A 20,845-nucleotide genomic window follows, 5' to 3' on the forward strand; every position below is an offset into this window, starting at 1 on the left:
TGTTTGTAGGATAAAGATTTGCCCACTCATCATTTTCCAAATCTAACCTAGAATTATATTATGTTTTGCTCTATAAAAAACGAACGAGAAATAATTTGAATTGTATATATTCTAAACACGAAATGTAATGAAAAATTCTCGAATTTGATTAAAGAAGAAGGTCTTTCTTATGGTAATGTATTCCGATTCAATTATTTATGTAACCACAATATAATTAAATCTGCATAAGTAGATATAAATAACAAATTTTAATCCTTTATGACTAATTCTAAAGGTTCTGTTATACTTTTTCTCTCACCGATAATGAAAAAAATGGTATTAATTCAAAAAGCGTAACGAATCGATTAAAAATTGTGATTTAAATTTTACGTAAAAACTTTGAAAAAGAGAGAAAGAGATCTTTTTAAAAGTTTTTACCTTGACTCATCTCAAAATGTAAGAGATTGGGATTATTTTCCCAGGATAAATTGATTATTACGAAATCAGTGAGCAGTATACTCGCAAATGCAATTTTAAGCAAACTTTGCGTTAAATGGTCTTTCCAGGTGGTCAGCGGTCGCTAAAATCAATGAGCCTCGACCATTTCCGTGTAAAAAATGAAGCTTAATCTGATTTGAATGGGCGGAGAAGAGTGAGTTTTGATGAAAGGCACCTCCATTTCAGAAGAAGAAGAATGCCTTCGTGAATTATTGAAAGGCGTAACTAATTTCTAAAAAAATTAGGAATGCTCCTAGCTTCTAATTTCTTCATTTCTTCCTAATAAAAACAAACTTTACAGACATTACAGTACTAGACCAAATTTTTAATCCGATCGGAATTTTTTCTTCGCTTTAAACAAAATTTAAATCCTCTATAAATAAATTTTTCTGAATTATTTACTATGCAGAGAATAATTTTTCTCATAGAATTTTAAATGTTGTTTAATTTTATTTCATTTCATAATGTCAATTTTAATTCACAATTTGAAAGAAAATTCCCACCAGATTAAAAATTTGTTCTAGTAACTATAAGAATATTTTCTCAATGAAAAAGTTTGATTTCAATGAAAAGAAAAAAAGAGCCGTTACATAAAAGAAGAGAGAAACTTCGTCAAGAACCGAAAAATCTTGAATAGAAGCGAATCTTTTAATTTTTAATTAGAGAACTCGAGGCATGCAGGCAAAATATAAAATTGGGATCTTTTCTTAACAATCAACGTTTCTTTTCAGTGCATTGTATGAACCCCAAGTTAAATTCACTTTAATCTTAATTACCTTCTGTGAAAGCAGATAGTATTATTAGCCTTCTTTCACATCCTGTTTTTTAGTACATCGCAATTCAAAGTTAAGCTTCATTAAATATATCTTAAAATTAAATACCACCCTATATCGTTATTATATATTGCTTCAAATATTTCGTAATTCGTATTGATTTTTTTTCTTATCAATTCACTGAAAAAATCTCGATGAAAGGTAATTTAAACGTGTTATTAAAGTACTGAGTGTAGTGAAATAAAATTTATATTTTCAGAATTAATAAAACAAAATTCCTGAAATTAATAAAATGAAATAACTAAAAACAAGTGATTGCAGAAATTCAATTATTCTTAAAAATTTTAATACAATTCTTGGCAAAATTTTATTTATTGTTAAAAATTTTCCTTAATTATATGATTTTTAATATTTATTATTTTAATAAAGTTTTCCAAAAGAATTCAATTATTTAAAAAAAAATTTATAAAAGTCTACGCAAACATTTAATTGTTTTCATAAATAATAAAAATTTCGCAGCAATTCAATCAATTACAAATTTTTTTAAAATAATTCCTTCGCAATAATTCAATTATTTTTATACATAATAACATTTTTACAGAGATTCAATTATTTTCGTAAATACTAAAATTTTTTGTAGGAATTCAATTATTTTTATAAATAATAATAAAACTCATTGCAGAATTTCAATTATTTTTAATACAATTTTAATCGAATTCCTCGAAAAATGTAATTATTCTTAAAAAATTTATTAAAATTCGTCCAAAGAATTTAATTATTTAAAAATTTGTTGATAAAATTTTTTATGAGAATTCAATTTTTCAATAAATTATTTATTTTTGTATTTAAATAATTGAATTCTAGTAGAATTTATTAATAAAAATTGATTTCAAAATGAGTATCATTTAAAATTTTAGATTATAATTGAATATTAAAAGCATTATATTCGAATAATTGAAATTTTTTAAAATTAAATTTTAAACAAATGAATTTGAAAATTCTCAAAGAACTTTTTAAAAAATGATTATAAATAATGGATTTAAAGAAGAAATTTAGTTAAAAAAAACATTTTAAAAATTTTAATTCTGGAGAAGTTACAAATTATTTCAGAAAAATTATGTTTTCATAAATAATAAAATTTTTTACAGAAATTTAATTATTTTCATAAATAATATAATTCTTTTTAGGAACTCAATTATTTTCATAAATAATCAAACTCATCGCAGAATTTCAATTATTCTTAATACAATTTAATTAACATTTCAGACAATAATTGAATATTAAAAGTAATATAGCGTGAATTTTAAGAAATAATTGAATTTTGAAATTAATTTTTTTGAAAAAGTTTAATTGCGGATTTTTTTTTGAATTTATCTGAAGTTTTTATTTTCTAATAATATATTTAATTGAAGAAGTTACGAATAATTGAAATTTCGAAAAATTGAATATTGTAAACTAGAGGCAGTTACCAAACGTTTGTGTTGAGTTTGTGTTGTGTTCAGAACACAACACAAACACACACTTAATATTTGTGTTCATTTGTGTTGGAAAGAGTCCCTGTTGTAAACAAATGGATTCGAAAATTGTCAAAGAACTTTTTTGAAAATTATTAAAAATAATTGATTGAAAGGGTTTAAAATTCTTGAAAATAATAATTTAATTAAAATGATGAAAATATTTTTGAAGAAGTACAATATTATTAAACATGAAGAAATCAATCACTCCGAGTCTAAGGCTCGGAGTGATCGATTTTTTCATGTTTTATAGTTATGGAAAAATTGAATTTATAGTTTTAAGTAAAATGTTCTTTTATTTTATTTATTTATTTTTCAACACTACTTTCACTGGTTTGAGCCCTGCGAATATCAAAAGAAAATAAAGCAACAATATGTACCTTTTTGTTTCTCCGGCTCGTGTTCGACAATAAATGCTGGCATGGCAGTGACCATTTGATAATCAGTATCGGAGTTAACATTTGATCCTGAGTTGTCATCCGAGGTGAGAAGTGTGTAAGGCGAAACGGCGTCGCCGCAACTTTTTCTCCCATACTTGGATCTCGATGGCCTTAATAAGGCAGGATTCAAGCCCTGCAGTTGACCTTCCGAGCTCTTCCTTGGTGTCAAGAATCCAGGAGGTTCGTCCAAAGTCAAAGTACTTGGCAGAGGACATCCCACCTCATCGGCACTGTGACGTCTTGCTTTTGATAATCTTTTGAACATCGCTTTCCTGCAAAGGTACAACAATAAAACAACCATTGGATTACATTTTTCGCTTCACTAAATCCTAGAGATATACAATATCTGCAAAGAAAAAAAAATATCTCAAACAAAAAAACTTTTTTTTTTAATAACGCCTCGATAACCTCAAGAGTAAACAAGCTCCAAGCTGATATCTGTCAACTTTCATTAATAATGCCATTTCAATTTCAATTTTTTCCCCTCCTTTCTTTATACTCTTTATCTCACTTATGTATACTGGCTTAACAAGAATTTTCTTGCTGTGAACATGAAATATTATAAAGTGAATTACAATATTTCGAATTACAATCTTGTGAATTACGATATTTTTAATTACAATATTGCAATAAAAAATTAGATAAATACCATTTGCCATCTTTTTATTAATTTAATTTTACTACTCCAATCAACAAAATTTAATTTAAAATCGAGTGAATTCTAGTGAATATTCTACAGAATGTCACTAGAAATAAAATTTTTCTTTTTTGAATTTCTCGCCAATAAATTTCTCAAAATTGCCGCCTAGATGGCATAAAAATTCTCTCATAAACGAAAAGAGCACTAAAAAAATAATATCTTAAAGTAAGAAGGAAATTCCGCTTAACAATTATTTTTACATTTTATTTTCAATATACGAATATTCATTTACAAAAAAAGGAATTTTTGTTTATATTTAAAAGTTTTTTAACTAAAAAATGAATTTTAATCTTTCTTCTTTGATTGAAATTATTCCTGTAAAATTGAAACAAATTTATAGCTACTAGAAAGAAAATTTTTAAGTTATTTGTTTTTCTGAATACAGCTCTTCAAACTGCGTTTAAAACATGACATTTAATAGAAAATATAAAAGAAAATCTTCTCAATTATAAAGGAAAATTTTAGTGCCCTTTTTTCGCTTTTTTGAGGAAAAAATGCTCTAGAAGAAGAGGAATCCTCTAAAATTAAAAAGACTTTTTTTTCGTTAAGCAAATAGAATATTAGTACATAAATCACGGTGGTGATGGAAAATTGTTTCGTTTCAATTTCAATTTCTTCAATAATTGAAATCCTGAGAAGAATTTTATTATTTATAAAAATCATTGAATTCTTGCAAGGAACTTTATTCAATTTTTTTTAAATACTTGCATTTTCGCGAAGAATTTAAAAAAAAACTTTTTAAATAATTGATTTTTTTTGAAAAATTTCATGAAAATTGTGTTTTAACTTTTAAATAATTTAACTCTTTGTGAAATTTGTATTACAGTAGGACCTTTCAATAGTGCAGTTCTGAACAGTGCAGTCATTAGTGAGTTGAGTAGACGAGGGGTTCCTGGAGGCGAAGGGAAAGGGAATCTGTGACGTCAAATACAGTGCCGTCGGTCATTTAATTGTTTAGTGTCATTTAGTGGTGCCAAGTATTTAGGAGTGGGGGACCCTTTATTTTCTTGACACGGTCCTAAATTATTACGTTTATGCACTCTTCGAATAGTGCACAATATTTTAATATAATTGAATTCTTTTTGAAAATTTTTTATTGAAACAGTAGACATTGGGAATAATTGAATTTCGACAAATTTTTGAAAATAATTGAATCGTTTGAAAAAATTTGATTAAATTCTTTTTCGAATTGTGAGAACACTTCAAGTTAAAAATTCAAGAAAATAATTTGATTTTGAAAGAAAAGCACAGCTGTAATTTTGTGAATAATTAAATTTCAAATGATTTGGAATTGAATTTTTTTTTAAATTTTGTGAAAAAATAAATAACAATAAGTACCTATTGTATTTAAATTTAAAATAAAAAAAAGTTAATTTTTGAAGTTCATACCAATAAAAATAGTACTACCTCGTTTTATTGAAATACAAAGTTTCACTTAAATTGGGTGCTCCGAAAATGTTTAATTTTAAAATAAAATGGCACTTAAACAAAATGTTTATACGCACTACAATAACATATTAATCGTGACGAGTTTATAGTCTTAAAAAGAATTGAAACTCTCAAAACCGAAGAAAATAGAAAAAAGCAAAAATGACTAATTTCCAAAAGTGTTAAAAATCGTGAGTTTTTAAAAAAAAATCTGATTTATTTTATCTAAACAGAATTTTTTTTATTTAAATCAACTTTTTTCTTTTGCTTTTTAGTAATGATCGTAAAAAATTAATTTTATGATAGAAGCATAAAGAATAGCTATACTTTTATTTTTCTTAAGAAACTATTTAACCAAACGACAATTATTATTATACGTAAAAATTAAAAAAATAATAATTTACTGAATTTTTTTTTATTTGTTTGAAATGTGTTTTTGCTACATTTCTCTAAATAAAAAAAAATGCGTGGGGGAAGATTTTAAACACAGAAGGATGCACAATTGCGCAGTGAAGCTAATAATGTTTATCACATTCCGTAATTAATCACAGTTTTGTAGCGTTCATAGCACCGTCGTATTTTTTTATTAGATAATGAGATAATGAAACGAGCGCAGACTTTAATGCAAGCATTTATGTCAATTGATCCTATTGTATGTAAATACATAACTGCGATGACAGCATCGGATCTTATCTCACGCGATGGTACATTTTCATTTCAATGGAAACGCTTTCTTAAGATGCGTGTGAGTGACTAAATTATACTTCTCTTTGAACAAATTTTCAAATTGAGCACAGCAAAAAAGAAACAACCGAAATTCTTTTTTTATCCCACATGCACAAAAATGGCGCTTTTAGATAGCTGACGACAGGGAGTAAAGTCACTCATTTGTTCGATCGGTTCGATCATATGAAAATGGCGTCCATTTTCTCCCATGTGCAAACATAACCGCTGATCCCATGCGTTATTTTTGCCCAAGGGAGAAAACGGCCGCCATTTTCATATAGGTCGAACAAGTGAATGACTTTTACTCCCTGTCGTCTGCTATCTAAAATCGCCACTTTTGTGCATTAGGAATAAAAAATATCGTAAGTAACAAACAAACAAACCTGACGCTCAGTCTTTGTCGAAGACTGGCGTTCAATCTTCAATCAATGCTGCGGAAGCCGAAAGCAGGACTGAACAAGACTGCTTCCACTGTTCCCAATGTTAATATATTAATTATTATTAAATTTGAAGAAGTTAACAATTTTCCCGAATCAATCTACACAAATAAATTAAATATCTTAAATAAATCTCGATAAGCTCATGGGCTTCAATGTATCGACAGCACAGCTGCCCTAATACAGAAACCTGCTTAATTTGAAAAATATTTTCGAAATTAATTAATAATTTCAAAATTATCAAAGAACTCAGAAAGGACAGCTGTGCTGGCGATACATTGAAGCCCATGAGCTTATCGAGATTTATTTAAGATATTTAATTTATTTGTGTAGATTGATTCGGGAAAATTGTTAACTTCTTCAAATTTAATATTTAATCACCGAATGATAAATTCACTTCCTTCAATTAATTATTATTATTAATAATAAACAGTATTGTTATTAATATATATTATGTATTTACATATTTAATGACAATAAGTTATTATTATAATAATTATATTATTTTCATATAAATATTATATTACTAACAATAAATGTCATTTAACATAATAATATTGAAAAATAATTTTAGCAAAAAAAGACAATTTGTGATAATTGGAACATTTTTTAACTTTATTTTTAACAGACTTTTAATATTATTTACAAACAAGTTCACAATTTTTTTTTAACAACACTTATTAATTATACAGATTAAATAGTAATTTTATTATTTTATGTAACGCTTATAATGAAAAAATCCGCTCGCATGTGGGATCGAACTCAAGTCCCCCCGCCCCAGACGCATTCCGGAAGTCCTTGACGCAACTACTTAAACCGCACGGCCACTGAGTCTCGATGAAAACTCGGGCTAATCTAATATATTAATGCCAGTGTCGTATATTTTGTTACTTATAAGGGCAAAGTGAAAACTATGACTAAAAATTTTACACATACTAATCCTGAATTATTTTAATTATTACTAGAACAAAAACGGCGCGCGTCGCACGCCCAATCCTAATCATTTGTGACAAAAAAAATCTTAAATTAAGAACACAACAATTATGCAAAATTATTTCACTAATTGTGTTCATAATAGGTAAATTACAAAGTAAAAACACTACAGATTTTTTTCATCAGTTTATTATAACTTTTATTATATCTTTACTAATATTGTACACTACCGGTCAAAATTGAGAGACCACCCATTGTCAGGTGAATAAAAAACAGTTTAAAACATAAAATGTATGGAAACTAAAATTTGTTTCTTTCTTTTTTTTTAATGATGTTAAAATTTTAAAAAGCGTAAGGTTTTTCAAAAGTCATATGGCCAATATTTTATTTAGATATTTTTAAAAAATCGTCATTTTCAATGTTTTACAAGAACTTTAATTACTTCTAAAATAATAAATGCTTTTTAATGATCTTATGCTTATTTTAAAAGTGATTTTCTAAAGAATAAAAATCACTTATAGGCATTAACGTATAATTTTTTTTCTTAGAAGATGCATGTCGTCAAACTTAGATAATAAAATTCCAGAACTTTGAAATAATTCTTTTTTTCTAAAACTATTCTAGAAAATATATAAAATATAATTTGGTGTAGATTTTTTAAGGTAGTTTAATAAAATCATGTTTGTATTTTAAAAATTATTTTTCTGTTAATAAGATTGTTTAAAAGATTTTAATTTTTTAATCTAAGTTTGACAACCTGCATTTTCTAAGATAAAAATTACACGTTAATGCCTATAAGTATTTCTCATTTTGTAGAAAATCACCTTTAAAATAAGCTTAAAATCATTAAAAGCGTTCACTATTTTAGAAGTTATTAAAATTTCTGTAAAACATTGAAATTGACGATTTTTTAAAAGTATCTAAATAAAATATTGGCCAAATGACTAACGAAAGATCTTGTTCGATTCAAAATTTCATCATCTTTTAAAACATAAAAAAAATTTAGTTTCACTACATTATATAATTTAAAATGTTTTTCATTCACCTGAAAATGGATGGTCTCCAAATTTTGACCGGTAGTGTATATTATATTTTTATTACAGTTTTTTTTTAATTTTTCTTTTCAATTTTTGTCTGTAGGAGCGTAGGAGGTGTTGTTTCAAACTCTCTCGCAACTAACATGAAACTTGAAAAGTGTATAAGGAGGCAGCATTCTCACGAATATTTGTGGAATTTTATTCTGCCCGTCCTCTACTATTTTTGCACTGATGGATGTGAGGTAAATAATTTTTAGACTCTGAACGAAAGGGTTATTCACATTTCGATGTGATAAAAAATAATAACCATTTCTATAAAATAATTAATTAAAAAAATTAATATTTTTAATAATAATAAACAATAATAATAATAAATAAAATAATTATTAAATAAATAAATTTATTATTTAATAAAATTAAAAAAAAAATTTTTTTTATTATTGGTTTTTTAATGGCAGCCAATAATGTGCCACCCGTGTAGAAATTTCCCTACTTCGCCTTATTTGAAAAAGGGCGCTGATGAGGAATTAGTAAGGCCAACCTCACTAGAAATTTCTAGATAGGTGATAATCGGGCACTGACTAGAATGCCCTCTTTTCCAGATAAGGAAATCTAACTGGATCTATTTATGTCCCTTTTAAATATTTTAATCAGGCCCTGGCTAGAATGCCTCTAGTTGAATTCACACATTCTGATATTCTACTCAGGCACTGACAAGGCGATCTAGTTAGAACCTGTCTATTTTTCCACATCATCACCTGATAATCCAAGCGTGACGAAATTAGACAGGTCCTCACGAATTTTCCTAGTTTGCGCCTCACTTTCGAAAGGGCATTTATTCAGGGCCTTATTAAAGCCTATTTTCAATTTCTACACGGGCAATAATGGTTGCCAATTATTGGCATCGGCGTGGACATCCCACGATTTTACCATTAGTGGTCCATTATTAGGTGCCAATAATAAACCTAGAGAAAACCAATGGCTTCCAATATTGGGCCATTAATGCACCAATGGTAGACTAATGGCTATTTCCCATAGGGATACTAAATAAATATAAATATTTATTTATCAATTGATAACTTAATGTTAATTATTATTATTATTATTTAAAACAATTATAATTATTATAATATTATTTAAGTAAGTGAACACGGTAATAAATAAAGATAAACTGAATATTGAGTAAAGATTGATTCAAGCTTGAATCAAGATTAGATGTTCGAGCTTCACACATAAAGATTGACCGAGTCTTGAATCGAGCATGGGACGAGCATTGGGCCCAATGTTGAACCAATATTGAACTAATATTGAGTGACAGTGATGTAAAGACTGCTTCTACTGTGGGTTACCCACACTGAGCGTTCAAGACTCAATCAAGGTTTAATTTATCGTTAGCATTGGTCTTTCGCGCCTGAGAAATGGCTGCCTTTATACCATTGTTGCTTAATATACTATTTCTTACTTCATATTTCAAATTCTTATTTTCTTATTTTTCACAAACCAAAAAAGTTAAGAAGAAGAAATCGAAAAAAATTTAAAAAAAAACAAAGAGCAATATTTCAATAACTGCAATGCTTTTTCAAAATGTCGATCTTTTGAAAAAATTAATTTTTTTCAAGAAAAAAAGAAATGGACATAAATTAAGAATCCAATCTTTTTTATATATATATATATCTTCACTGGTAAATTGAAAAATTTTGCTTTCAAGGGTTGAATTGCATTAACGAAAAATTTATTTCCTGCGAAAAAGAGGTCGCCTCTATTATCTTCTTAATGGAAATGTTGGCGTTGCCTTTTGTGATACACAACCCTTTTTTTGCAAACTCTCCTCGAAAGTTGATCACTTTATCGCATCTGGTGTGGAGAGAGCGAGGACTTTGCTTCCTTGTCCAATTACCGTACATTCATCTTTCTTTGCGGTTTGCGGTCGTATATATGTAGCTATACTGACTGCGTATTTATACCGAAACTTTAAACTTCGAATTTTTTAAATTCAAAAGCAGTCGAATGTATTTAGTACGCGCGCTTTAAACAAAAAGAATAATTACAGCAGTAATTGTAGCAAAATTTATAGAAAATTTTGTAATTATCGCATTTTTATGCCACAAATAATGAATGTAATGCGCAGGTGTTCGATAAACGTAATATTGCAATTATCGAAACTTATCCTTTTTATTCATGTATTTTATTTATACCCAATGGGAAATGCCAGTGTAGTGCCGATGTTCACCACTGGCTTAGTACTCAGACGATTGTTCGGCGTAGTCTAGCCGAGCCTCGACAATTATAGTGCTGGCGCAGTACAGAATTTTTGTTTCGCCAAAGCTTGGACAAGCCACGGCGGCAAGTGCTGCCTGAGTATAAAAAAATTGTTCACAACGCTCTTTGCCAACATTGCTTTTTTGACATAAACTTGAAAAAAATTATTAAAAAAGTTTATGAATGTTTATAAATATAAATTTATTAAAAAAATAAATATTTTACTTTTTAGTTGTTCATTTTTTATTTTTATTAAATTTAATAATAATAATTTAACATAATTGTCTAATTTTGTAAAAAATAATAAATTATTTAAACAAATTAAAATTATAAACAAAATTTAAACTTTAATCTCAATAATAATTTGGTTCCTATTAAAATACTATTATACTTCTTACTATGAATAAAAAATTATTAAAAAATTACCACGTAATTTAAGAATTACGTAAAATGGTAAATGCAATAAGTAAAGTAATTTAATTTAATTATTAAAAATTTAGTTTAATTTATTTTATTTCAATTTATTATTTCTAACGTATCCCTATTTTTTTCTCATCTTTGACTCAATAATTGTATGTCTGAATGATACTGAGATATTAATACTTTACTGTACACATGCGTCGTTAGCATAGTGGTTAGAGCGTTAGTCTGTTAGTCCGTAGGTCGTAGGTTCGATTCCCCTCGTCAGCAATTTTGTTTATTTTCATAGGTTTGCGATATTTCTAGATTCCAATCGTTAGGTACTAAAATATGAAAATCTAATGCACACTTACTGTAATTGTTTATTATTTAATTTTTAAATGTTATAAACAATTTTTTTCTACTTCCTTTACTATATCCATTGTTAGTCTCCATCTTTAAAACAATTTCTTTAAGAAGAGAAATATTTTATGAATAATAACTATTTATTAATATTATTTACCATTTTGTTGTTAAATTATTTATAATTATTAATTTACGACTAATTAATAACAATACGGCATTTATTGCGGCAATATTCTCACACGGAAAAAAAAAGTTCCCAGATATTTCAGGAATTATTTCCTAACTCTTGGATACGTGGTAACAGCTCTGAACTAGCGTCGAACATTCAATGGTAATCAATGAATGTTTGAAAGAAATTCGGGAACTGTATTAGAAAACGCTGTAAATAGTCCAATAGTCTTTTTTTCATTTCTTTCTCATGTAAAGTCCATGGCACTGGCCGCAATTGTTTCTGAAATTTTCGGGAACTCGTCAAGGAATCTTGGTGCGCAGAAACTGTGCGCACCAGTCTCAACAAGTCTCACAGTCAGTAAGACTTGCGTGCCTTATATATTTATTTTATGCTGAGGTATTTAACGCTCCTGTTTAGCTCACGTGGATAAGACGCCGGACTTCTATTCCTCGGGTACGCGAGTTCTGTTCCAGCCGCCGTCGATTTTTCTCTCATATGGTTTTTTCTATTTCAGAAACTTAATAAAAAATAAAAATTGTATGTGATCTTCAAGGATAAATGTGTGTGTGTGTGCGGACGTGTCAAGGAGGGGAAGTGGGAGGGGGGAAGCAGAATCCATTTTTTCTTGCATTCGCCTAACTTTTCGATTTTCTTGAACAGTTCCCGACTTTTTCAAGAACAGTTTGCCGAGAAGTGGTGAAATAGTTATAATTTGTAGAGAAATAGTAAATGACATATTTAAACGAGGCAACCTTTAGTTCTCTGTGAACTACCCGCCGTATCCAAGAGTTAAGAACGAAGTTCCCGAATAATCTTCGAACTTTTTTTTTCCGTGCAGCCAGCACTGGTCCAGTGCTGCGCCAGCGCTGTCTGGCAGCACTGGTAGGGAGTACTTCGCCAGCGCCAGATGGCGTTATCATTCCAGAGTTTGTGGGGATCAAGCATGATAAAGTTGGTTTCTGCAACTTATTATATTTTCTCTCGCACATGCAAGGAGAGATTCGACGCGCTTACTGAATGCGCCTTAAAGTTTTTCTCTCTCTAGCGAGAAGAGAGACAACGATACGCGTACTGTATGATTAACCGCGCTTATTATATTAGTTGTGTCTGGAACCACTAAAGTGAAACACGCATTGTATTTTGCGTTACATTCAATTTGAATAAATTTATTATTAAAACGTTTAAATATTCTTTTTAATGAGACCACATTACCCTAAGTAACACGCGATATTGTGAGGATTCCCTTTTGATTATTTTGGACATTTTTAGCCTTTTAAATAATTTTGAAATCCCACAAGTTGTGCCAGTACTGCCAGTGCTGGCGCAGTACTCCGCCAGTTGTAAATTTCCCATTGGGTAAAAAGTATTTTTGTTATTTTAGAAAGTCATACTAGGAAATAAATGAACTCGAGCCAGTTAGCCATTTGGAAAATTTAGATTCTTATCATTTAACAATTTATAATATTGAACAAGAGTCGATTGGCTTTCGGAAATTTCGCAAACTCGTTAATTTATTGTCCGAGGAGTAAAAAATGTTTTTTTTTAAATATTTATTTATAATTTTTACAGTGAGTTATAGTAATCAATGCTGCCAGATTAAAACGACAAATCGTCAACGGGGCTGCCACAGGTCAGGGAAAAGTCAAGGATTTTTATTAAAAATACTCGAAAAAATTCTTTTTTATTTCCCTCATAAACTATTCATTGAATTTTAAAAGGAATGGGGTTTACAATTATCATAAATAAATCAACTTCAAAAGGTTTTAATTTGAAAATTTATAAAATATCAATTTTAAATGCATTTAATTGGAAATACCATTTAATTGATTTAAATAAAAATTATTTAATTCAAGTAAATATTTATTTTATAATAGACAAGTAATCAGTTGTTTGGATCAAATAAATTTTTTTTCAGTGCATTTTAGGCAAGAATTACATTATTTAAAAAAATTTTTAATAAAATTCTTGATATGAATTAAGTTATTTTCAAAAACTGTAATAAAACATTCTTTGAAAGAATTCAATTATTTTTATAAACAGTAAAATTCATCGTAGGAATTAAATTATTTTCAAAACAATTTTAATAAATCTTCACGAAAAGATTCAATTACAATTTAAAAAATTTTTTAATAAAATTCTTGATAAAAATTAAATTATTTTCAGATATTTTAATAACATTATTTGGAGGAATTTGATTTTCTTTATAAATAATAATATTTTTTGCGAGAATTAAATTATTTTCAATATACAATTTTAATTAAATTTTCTCAAAGGAATTCAATTATTTAAAATATAGTTAGAAAACATAAAGAAAATGACCACTCCGAGTCTTCGACTCGGAATGCTCAATTTCTTCATGTTTTATAATAATTAAAGATGAAATTCTGCAATGAGTTTTATTATTTATGAAAATAATTGAATTATTGCCAAAAAAATTTGTAAATAATTGAATTCCTGAGGAATTTTTATTATTTATGAAAATAATTAAATGTTTACGTAGAATTTTATTAAATTTGCTGAGAATTTCATTAAAATTTTTGAAAATAATTGAATTCTGGAGAAGAGTTTTTATTATTTATACAGATAGTTGAAATTTCGAAGAGAAATGTTTATATTTTTTTAAATAATTGAATATTTGACAAGAATTTTATTAAAATTTTCGAAAATAATTGAATTTCAGAGAAGAATTTTATTATTCATAAAGATAATTGTAGAGCTGTGCAAAATAATTCGAACCGAACTGTTCGAATTTTTTCGCCTAGTTCGAATGCCGAAAATTCGACATTCGAGTTAGCTTAGTTCGAATGTCGAATATTCGACATTCGAACCAGCCCAGTTTGGATGTCGAATATTTGACATTCGAGTTACTACAAAATTCGAACCGAACCGAGTTGTGTTCGGTTTTGGTACGCTAAAATGTCGAATTCTAAAATTCGACATTTCAGTCACCCAGTTCGAATGTCGAAAAACCGACATTCGACATTTCGGCGCCCCAAAACCGAACAAAACTCGGTTCGGTTCGAATTTTGTACAGCTCTAAAATTTTGACTATTTTTTAAAAAATTTTGAATATAATTGAATCTCTGCGAAAAATTTTATTACTTTTAAAAATAATTGAATTCCTAAAAAGAATTTTATTATTTATGAAAATAATTAATTATTTGCGTAGAATTTTATTAAAATTTTTTTTTATTATTTTGCAAGGATTTAGTAATTTTCAGTGAATTAATTTTAAAATTCAAATCATTTAAAAAGAAAATTTATTAAAAACCTTAAGAAGCAACCAAAAACTATCTTCAAACTGTGAAAAGATTCAAACGCAACAATATTAATTTATTTATCATATTTTACAAAAAATTGTGACTAAAATGTGAAGAAATTTTTTTAACTAGTCTAAAGATTTCTGAAGATAAATAAGAAAAGTTTGAAGATTTGTCGTTTTAATCATCTGATTCCACCTCTAAGAAAAGGGGAGAAACTTGGGATTTAAAGAATAAGTTTACCTCAAACAATAAATAAATTTTTTCTCCTTATCATCTCATCAAACTGTAAATAAATCGAAAACCGGTTAATACTTTCAACTTCAAGTTTCATAGGAAATTATAAAATCACCGATGGAAATGTGAAAGATCTTTATCGTGAAATAAATGACAGAATATGATGTGATTTTCCAGAGAAAAATGAAAGAAAATAAAAAAATAAATACGAAATAAGTTAATTTTACAGGGCGATGAGAGTGCAATTATAGCACTGAAGTTTTTTTTCCGAAATTTGCATATACTTCTTTTTCGCAGCGAAGCTCACTTATGCAAATCTCAGCAAACGTTGTATATATAATACTCTGTTTACGCCATAAGGCAATATCTCAATGAACAATGTCACGCTACAAAAATCTCGTACAACTTGGGAATATTATAGGCGCACATACAACAAACGGATAATGCAAACTTGATGTATGCGTGTATGTATTTTGTATGTAATCTCGCGCCATGTCGCATGACAGAAGAGTAATTATTATAAAACCCGAAGCGACAAACAGATGCGTCGCAAATTATGAAACCGCGATCGCAAAGCGCGCAAAGTGTATATGGTGTTTTAAGTCGTGTCGCTTTAACTTTTCAAAAGATAAAACGGCGAATCAAAGTTCGCAGAACCAACAACTGTCACGTGCTTTCATATGTAACATGCATTTCCTCCCCAGAAGTAGCATTAAACACGTTAGAAACTAATTACTTTATATTTAGATCAGTGTGCTGGTAATGCAAAAAGTATAAGTAGAAATTAAATCAATTTTTTCTCGTTTTCTCATTCCGAAATTATTGTTCGCTTTTTTGAAAATAAGTTTTCAGGAAATGGGAAAAAATAAACATCTTTTTACCATCCTCTTTTGTTTTTTAAAGAGAATTTTTGTGTTTTTTCTACTAAGACAGGGCTCGAACCAGTAAAAGTATTTAAAAATACGGACTTTACGGACCAATTAGGTATTACTGAGAAAAATATAACCATCAGTCCGATTCTCATAAAAGAACATTTTACTTAAAACTAATAAATTAAATTTTTTTATAATAATTAAAGTTGTCCCAGTGATAAAATCATTATTTTATATTATAAGAATATTGTACTTCTTCAAAAATATTTTCATCATTTCAATTAAATTATTATTTTCAAGAATTTTAAACCAAAATTCTTCTTTCATCAATAAATTATTTTTAATAATTTTTAAAAAAGTTCTTTGACAATTTTCGAATCCATTTGTTTACAATATTCAATTTTTAGAAATCTCAATTATTCGTAAATTCTTCAATTAAATATATATTATTAGAAAATAAAAACTTCAGATAATTTAAAAAAAAATCCGCAATTAAACTTTTTCAAAAAAATTAATTTGAAAATTCAATTATTTCTTAAAATTTACGCTATATTACTTTTAATATTCAATTATTATCTAAAATTTTAACTAAAATACATTTTTAAATCAATTTTTATTAAAAAATTCTACTAGAATTCAATTATTTAAATACAAAAATATATAATTTATTAAATAATTGAATGTTTTTAAAAATTTAATTCTTATAAATGATTTTCTCTAAAATTCTCCAAATTATATCGTACAATTTACTAACTTTTCGTCCTTTTTCTATCAAATTACAGACATTTAGCCGGATATGAAATAAATACCGGCCCAGTACCGGCCCGGTGGTAAATGTGGATTTCTACCGGTACTGGTAGTGTGTACCGGGCCGGTTGATTAAAAATATCTGGCCCAGCACCGGCCCGGTACTATAATTTACTTCATTTTTTATACCGCCCAAGGAGATTTGCCGGTGATAATATTTGTACCAGCCCAGCACCGGCGTATCACCGGCCCGGTACTATAATTTACTTCTGTTTTTATACCGCCGAAGGAGATTTGCCGGTGATAATATTTTTACCGGCCCAGCACCGGCGTAGCACCGGCCCGGTACTACTATTTGGTTTTGTTTTTATACGAACGAAGGAGATTTTCCGGTGATAATATTTGTGCCGGCCCAGCACCGGCCCAGCACAAAAATTTACTTAATGCTTTCTACTGGCACAGAAGTTTTGCCGACAAAAATATTAGTACTAACCCAGTGTCCTCCCGGTTGTTTGCCAATGTTAAACTATCAGAAAAAGAATTAAAGAAAAGAAAAAAAATTTGAAAATTAATTTATTAATTAATTTATTAATTTAATTATTAATAATAAATTAATTATTAATAATAAATTAATTAGTTAGTTGTGCCGGCAATTATATTAATACTGAGTAGGTTGCTTATTGGTGCCGGCCCGGTATTTAATCGGTGAATAGGGCGGTTATTATTATTTATAATTACTATTTTTATTTATTTATTTTTAATGATTTAAATTGAATTAAAATAAATTAGAAAATACAAATACTGGCCCGGTACCGCACCGGTTGAATATTAGTGCCGGCCCGGTACTGCTGCCAGGTGGAATGTCGGTTGGTCTTTATAAGCTCACTTTGCATTTGCTTTCCATATGCAGGTTTAGGTTAGCGGATGTGGTGTCGACTTTGCAGCCTCAGGGTCCGGAGTTCAATTCCTCGAGTCTTCAGATTTTTCTATAATTGTTTATGTTTCTCTGTTTCAGCATTTAATATATTTACTGTTTCCAATTTAAAATTAATAATAACTTTGATAATAATAATAATAATAATAATAATTAAACAATTAATCAGACTGAAATATAATTTTTTTAACCGGCCCGGTACCACACCGGTTGTTTTTTAGTGCCACGGTGGTCTTGAAGCAAAATAAAGTTTTTCTACGTTGCCAAAAAAAATCATTTGTACAATCCCTTAAAGCGTCATCTCAAGATTCAAAATCAATAAATATTGAAATCCCAGCTGCTCGTCCTAGCGTTTTTTCGAAAAAATAAGATTTTCATTAAAAAAAATTTTTTAATTTCTAAAATTATTTTCTTTCCGTTTTAGTAAATTTATATATCAATTTAATTCGAGTGAGATTTTATAATTTGAACATTTTTTAATAATTTGTTATATAAAAAAATAAGAATAAAAAAATTATCAATGGTGAGTGCACATAAAAATTAATAAAGAACAACTGGTCGCAAATAAGAGTGGTATTTTTTTAATAAAATAGTTACAAATTTATATGATTAAACAATTTATACTTTTTAATACGATAAAACTACTTGTACAATAATACACAATATACATACATATTTAATGTATATTTACAAAACTGTAATTCAAATATTCAGAGAAGAAAATTGTGTAACAGCACTTTTCAATTTCTCTAGGTATGCAGGATGATTTAAATCAGAGACCGTCACGGAAATCAAATTTTGATTTCGTTACGATATTCCAAAACAAAACGAAATTATTAATGTATTTTGATTTTGATTCGGTAACGAAACAAAATTTACTTTCTATTTTGATTCTGATACTGTAACGAAACAAAATTCACTTCCTATTTTGATTCTGATACTGTAACGAAACAAAATTTACTTCCTATTTTGATTCTGATACTGTAATACTGGAATTCGGTTTTCTTATAGAAACAGAAGTCGATTCGAATTCTACTTCAGATTTCTTATGTAAAAACGATATTATCTTCTGATATATTTGACATTTGCAACAAAATTTAGGTTCAATGAGACTTATACATGCGCAGTAGTATTTTATCAAAATTAAAACAAAAAAGAATTTTGATTTTGATATTGGAATCAAAACTAAATAGAATGGAATTTTGATTTTGATATTGGAACCAAAACGAAATAGAGTGGAATTTTGATATTGGAACCAAAACTAAATAGAGTGAAATTTTGATATTGGAATCAGAACTAAATAGAGTGGAATTTTGATTCTGATACCCATATCCGAATCAAAACAAAAGTATTTTTTAATTTTGTTTTAATTCCGTGACGGTCCCTGATTTAAATCGTTAACTTTATAACTTTTCCAAGTTTCCAAAAAATGTCGATGAATAGATTCACCTGCTTGCTCCGAAAAAAGTCCTAATTATATTTAAAAGATAATAAAAACTTTATTTGCACCTTAAAATACAATATTAAAACTACAAAAAGAAACAATTGTTTCGTTTTTCAACTATTATTTACGATTTGTGGAGGGCACCAAAGTATGGCGATCTCTAATTTGTAAGAGTTAGCGGTGCCCCCGATACAGCAGTTCCTGACAGTCTAAAGTCAAAAAACAACATTTAATTCTTAGTACACATAAATACCTAGTAGACGTATGTGATGGAATTAAAAAAAGTAAAAAAAAACGAAAATGGCGACCTTTTAAAGTCAATTTTTAAGAAACGATGATTTTGATCTTTTAAATTTTTTACTTTAAAAGGGCGCCATTTTCGTTTTTTTACTTTTTTTTAATTCCATCACATACGTCCACTAGGTATTTATGTATACTAAGAAAAAAATTTTGTTTTTTTGATTTCAGACTGTCAGGAGTGGCTATATCGGGGGCACCGCAAAATCTTACGAATTAGAGATCGCCATACTTTGGCGCCCTCTACAAATCGTAAATAATAGTTGAAAAAAGAAACAATTATTTCTTTTTGTAGTTTAAATATTATATTTTAAGGTGCAAAAACAGTTTTTAATCTTTTAAATATTATGACTGCGAAAAAAACAGTAAAGTGGGGCCAATATTTTGCCTTCGCAAACGCAAGTACACCTCAATGAAAACAGTATTGGTTGAAAAAACGCAAGGACGAGCAGCTGGGATTTTAATATTTATTGATTTTGAATTTTGAGATGACGCTCTAAAAGATTGTACAAATGATTTTTTTTGGCGACGTAGAAAAACTTTATTTTGCTTCAAGACCACCGTGAGTGCCGGCCCGGTACAGTTGCCGGATACCAACCGAAGTTATCATCCGGCAATTTACCGGTACTGCGCCGGTGGAATGAACAGACTTATGCCGGTACTGGACCAGTACCTAGCCGGTTGTGCAGCCGGTAATAAACCAGCACCAAATGCCTTCCAACAATAACCGGGCCAGTACCGCCCCGGTGGATTATTCGGTACCGGCCCGGTACGTATGCCGGATACCTGCCGCAGTTATCATCCGGCAATTTGCCGGTACCAAGACGGTGAAAATTGCGGTCTTATGCCGGTACCGCCCCGGCACTTATAATCCGCCGTTTGTACCGGGCCGGTACCATCCCGGTCGTCAATTTCTACCTGGGTTACGGGATTTACGGACCTAGTTTGAGCCCTGCCTGCTAAGAAAAAAAAGAATTTGAAATGAAAAACAGTCAAAAATTGATAGAAAAGGAAAAAAATTGTATTGCATAAAATTAAATTAAATTAAGTTAAAAATAAAAATAAATATTTGTAATACTCTCAACAAATACAATCAAAGTATATAATATGCATAAACTCATTCTACTTGATCGGAAGCTAAAACTGATAATATCAGTATATAGACACAGATTTCACAGAGAAAATCGTGTGAAAGTTGAATCTTTGACCTTCGACACTGACTAAGAAGAGGATATATACCCGACATTTTTCACTTGTTTTCTCACATTCGCAATTTTTTTTTCATTCCATCGGAAAATCTGTGCCAAGTGTATAAATATTCAAAGATCATATCATTAAAAGAAAGAAAATAGAATTTTCAGCGAATCATTACCCCCGATGATTTCACCAATTA

The 20,845-nt window shown here is 28.6% G+C and overlaps 1 protein-coding gene across 1 annotated transcript in view; it reads right to left on the reverse strand.

Annotated features, from left to right (window-relative positions):
• LOC122511386 overlaps window positions 1-20,845 on the reverse strand; it is a 115,836-nt gene that overhangs the window by 31,213 nt on the left and 63,778 nt on the right. Inside the window, exon 2 of the mRNA XM_043626590.1 lies at window positions 3,145-3,476. Coding sequence (XP_043482525.1) covers window positions 3,145-3,469 — 325 coding nt within the window. The 5' untranslated portion in view covers window positions 3,470-3,476. The remainder of the gene's footprint in view (window positions 1-3,144; window positions 3,477-20,845) is intronic.

The sequence above is a fragment of the Leptopilina heterotoma genome, unplaced genomic scaffold, assembly GCF_015476425.1.
Source record: "Leptopilina heterotoma isolate Lh14 unplaced genomic scaffold, ASM1547642v1 Lhet_81, whole genome shotgun sequence".
NCBI lineage: Eukaryota > Metazoa > Arthropoda > Insecta > Hymenoptera > Figitidae > Leptopilina > Leptopilina heterotoma.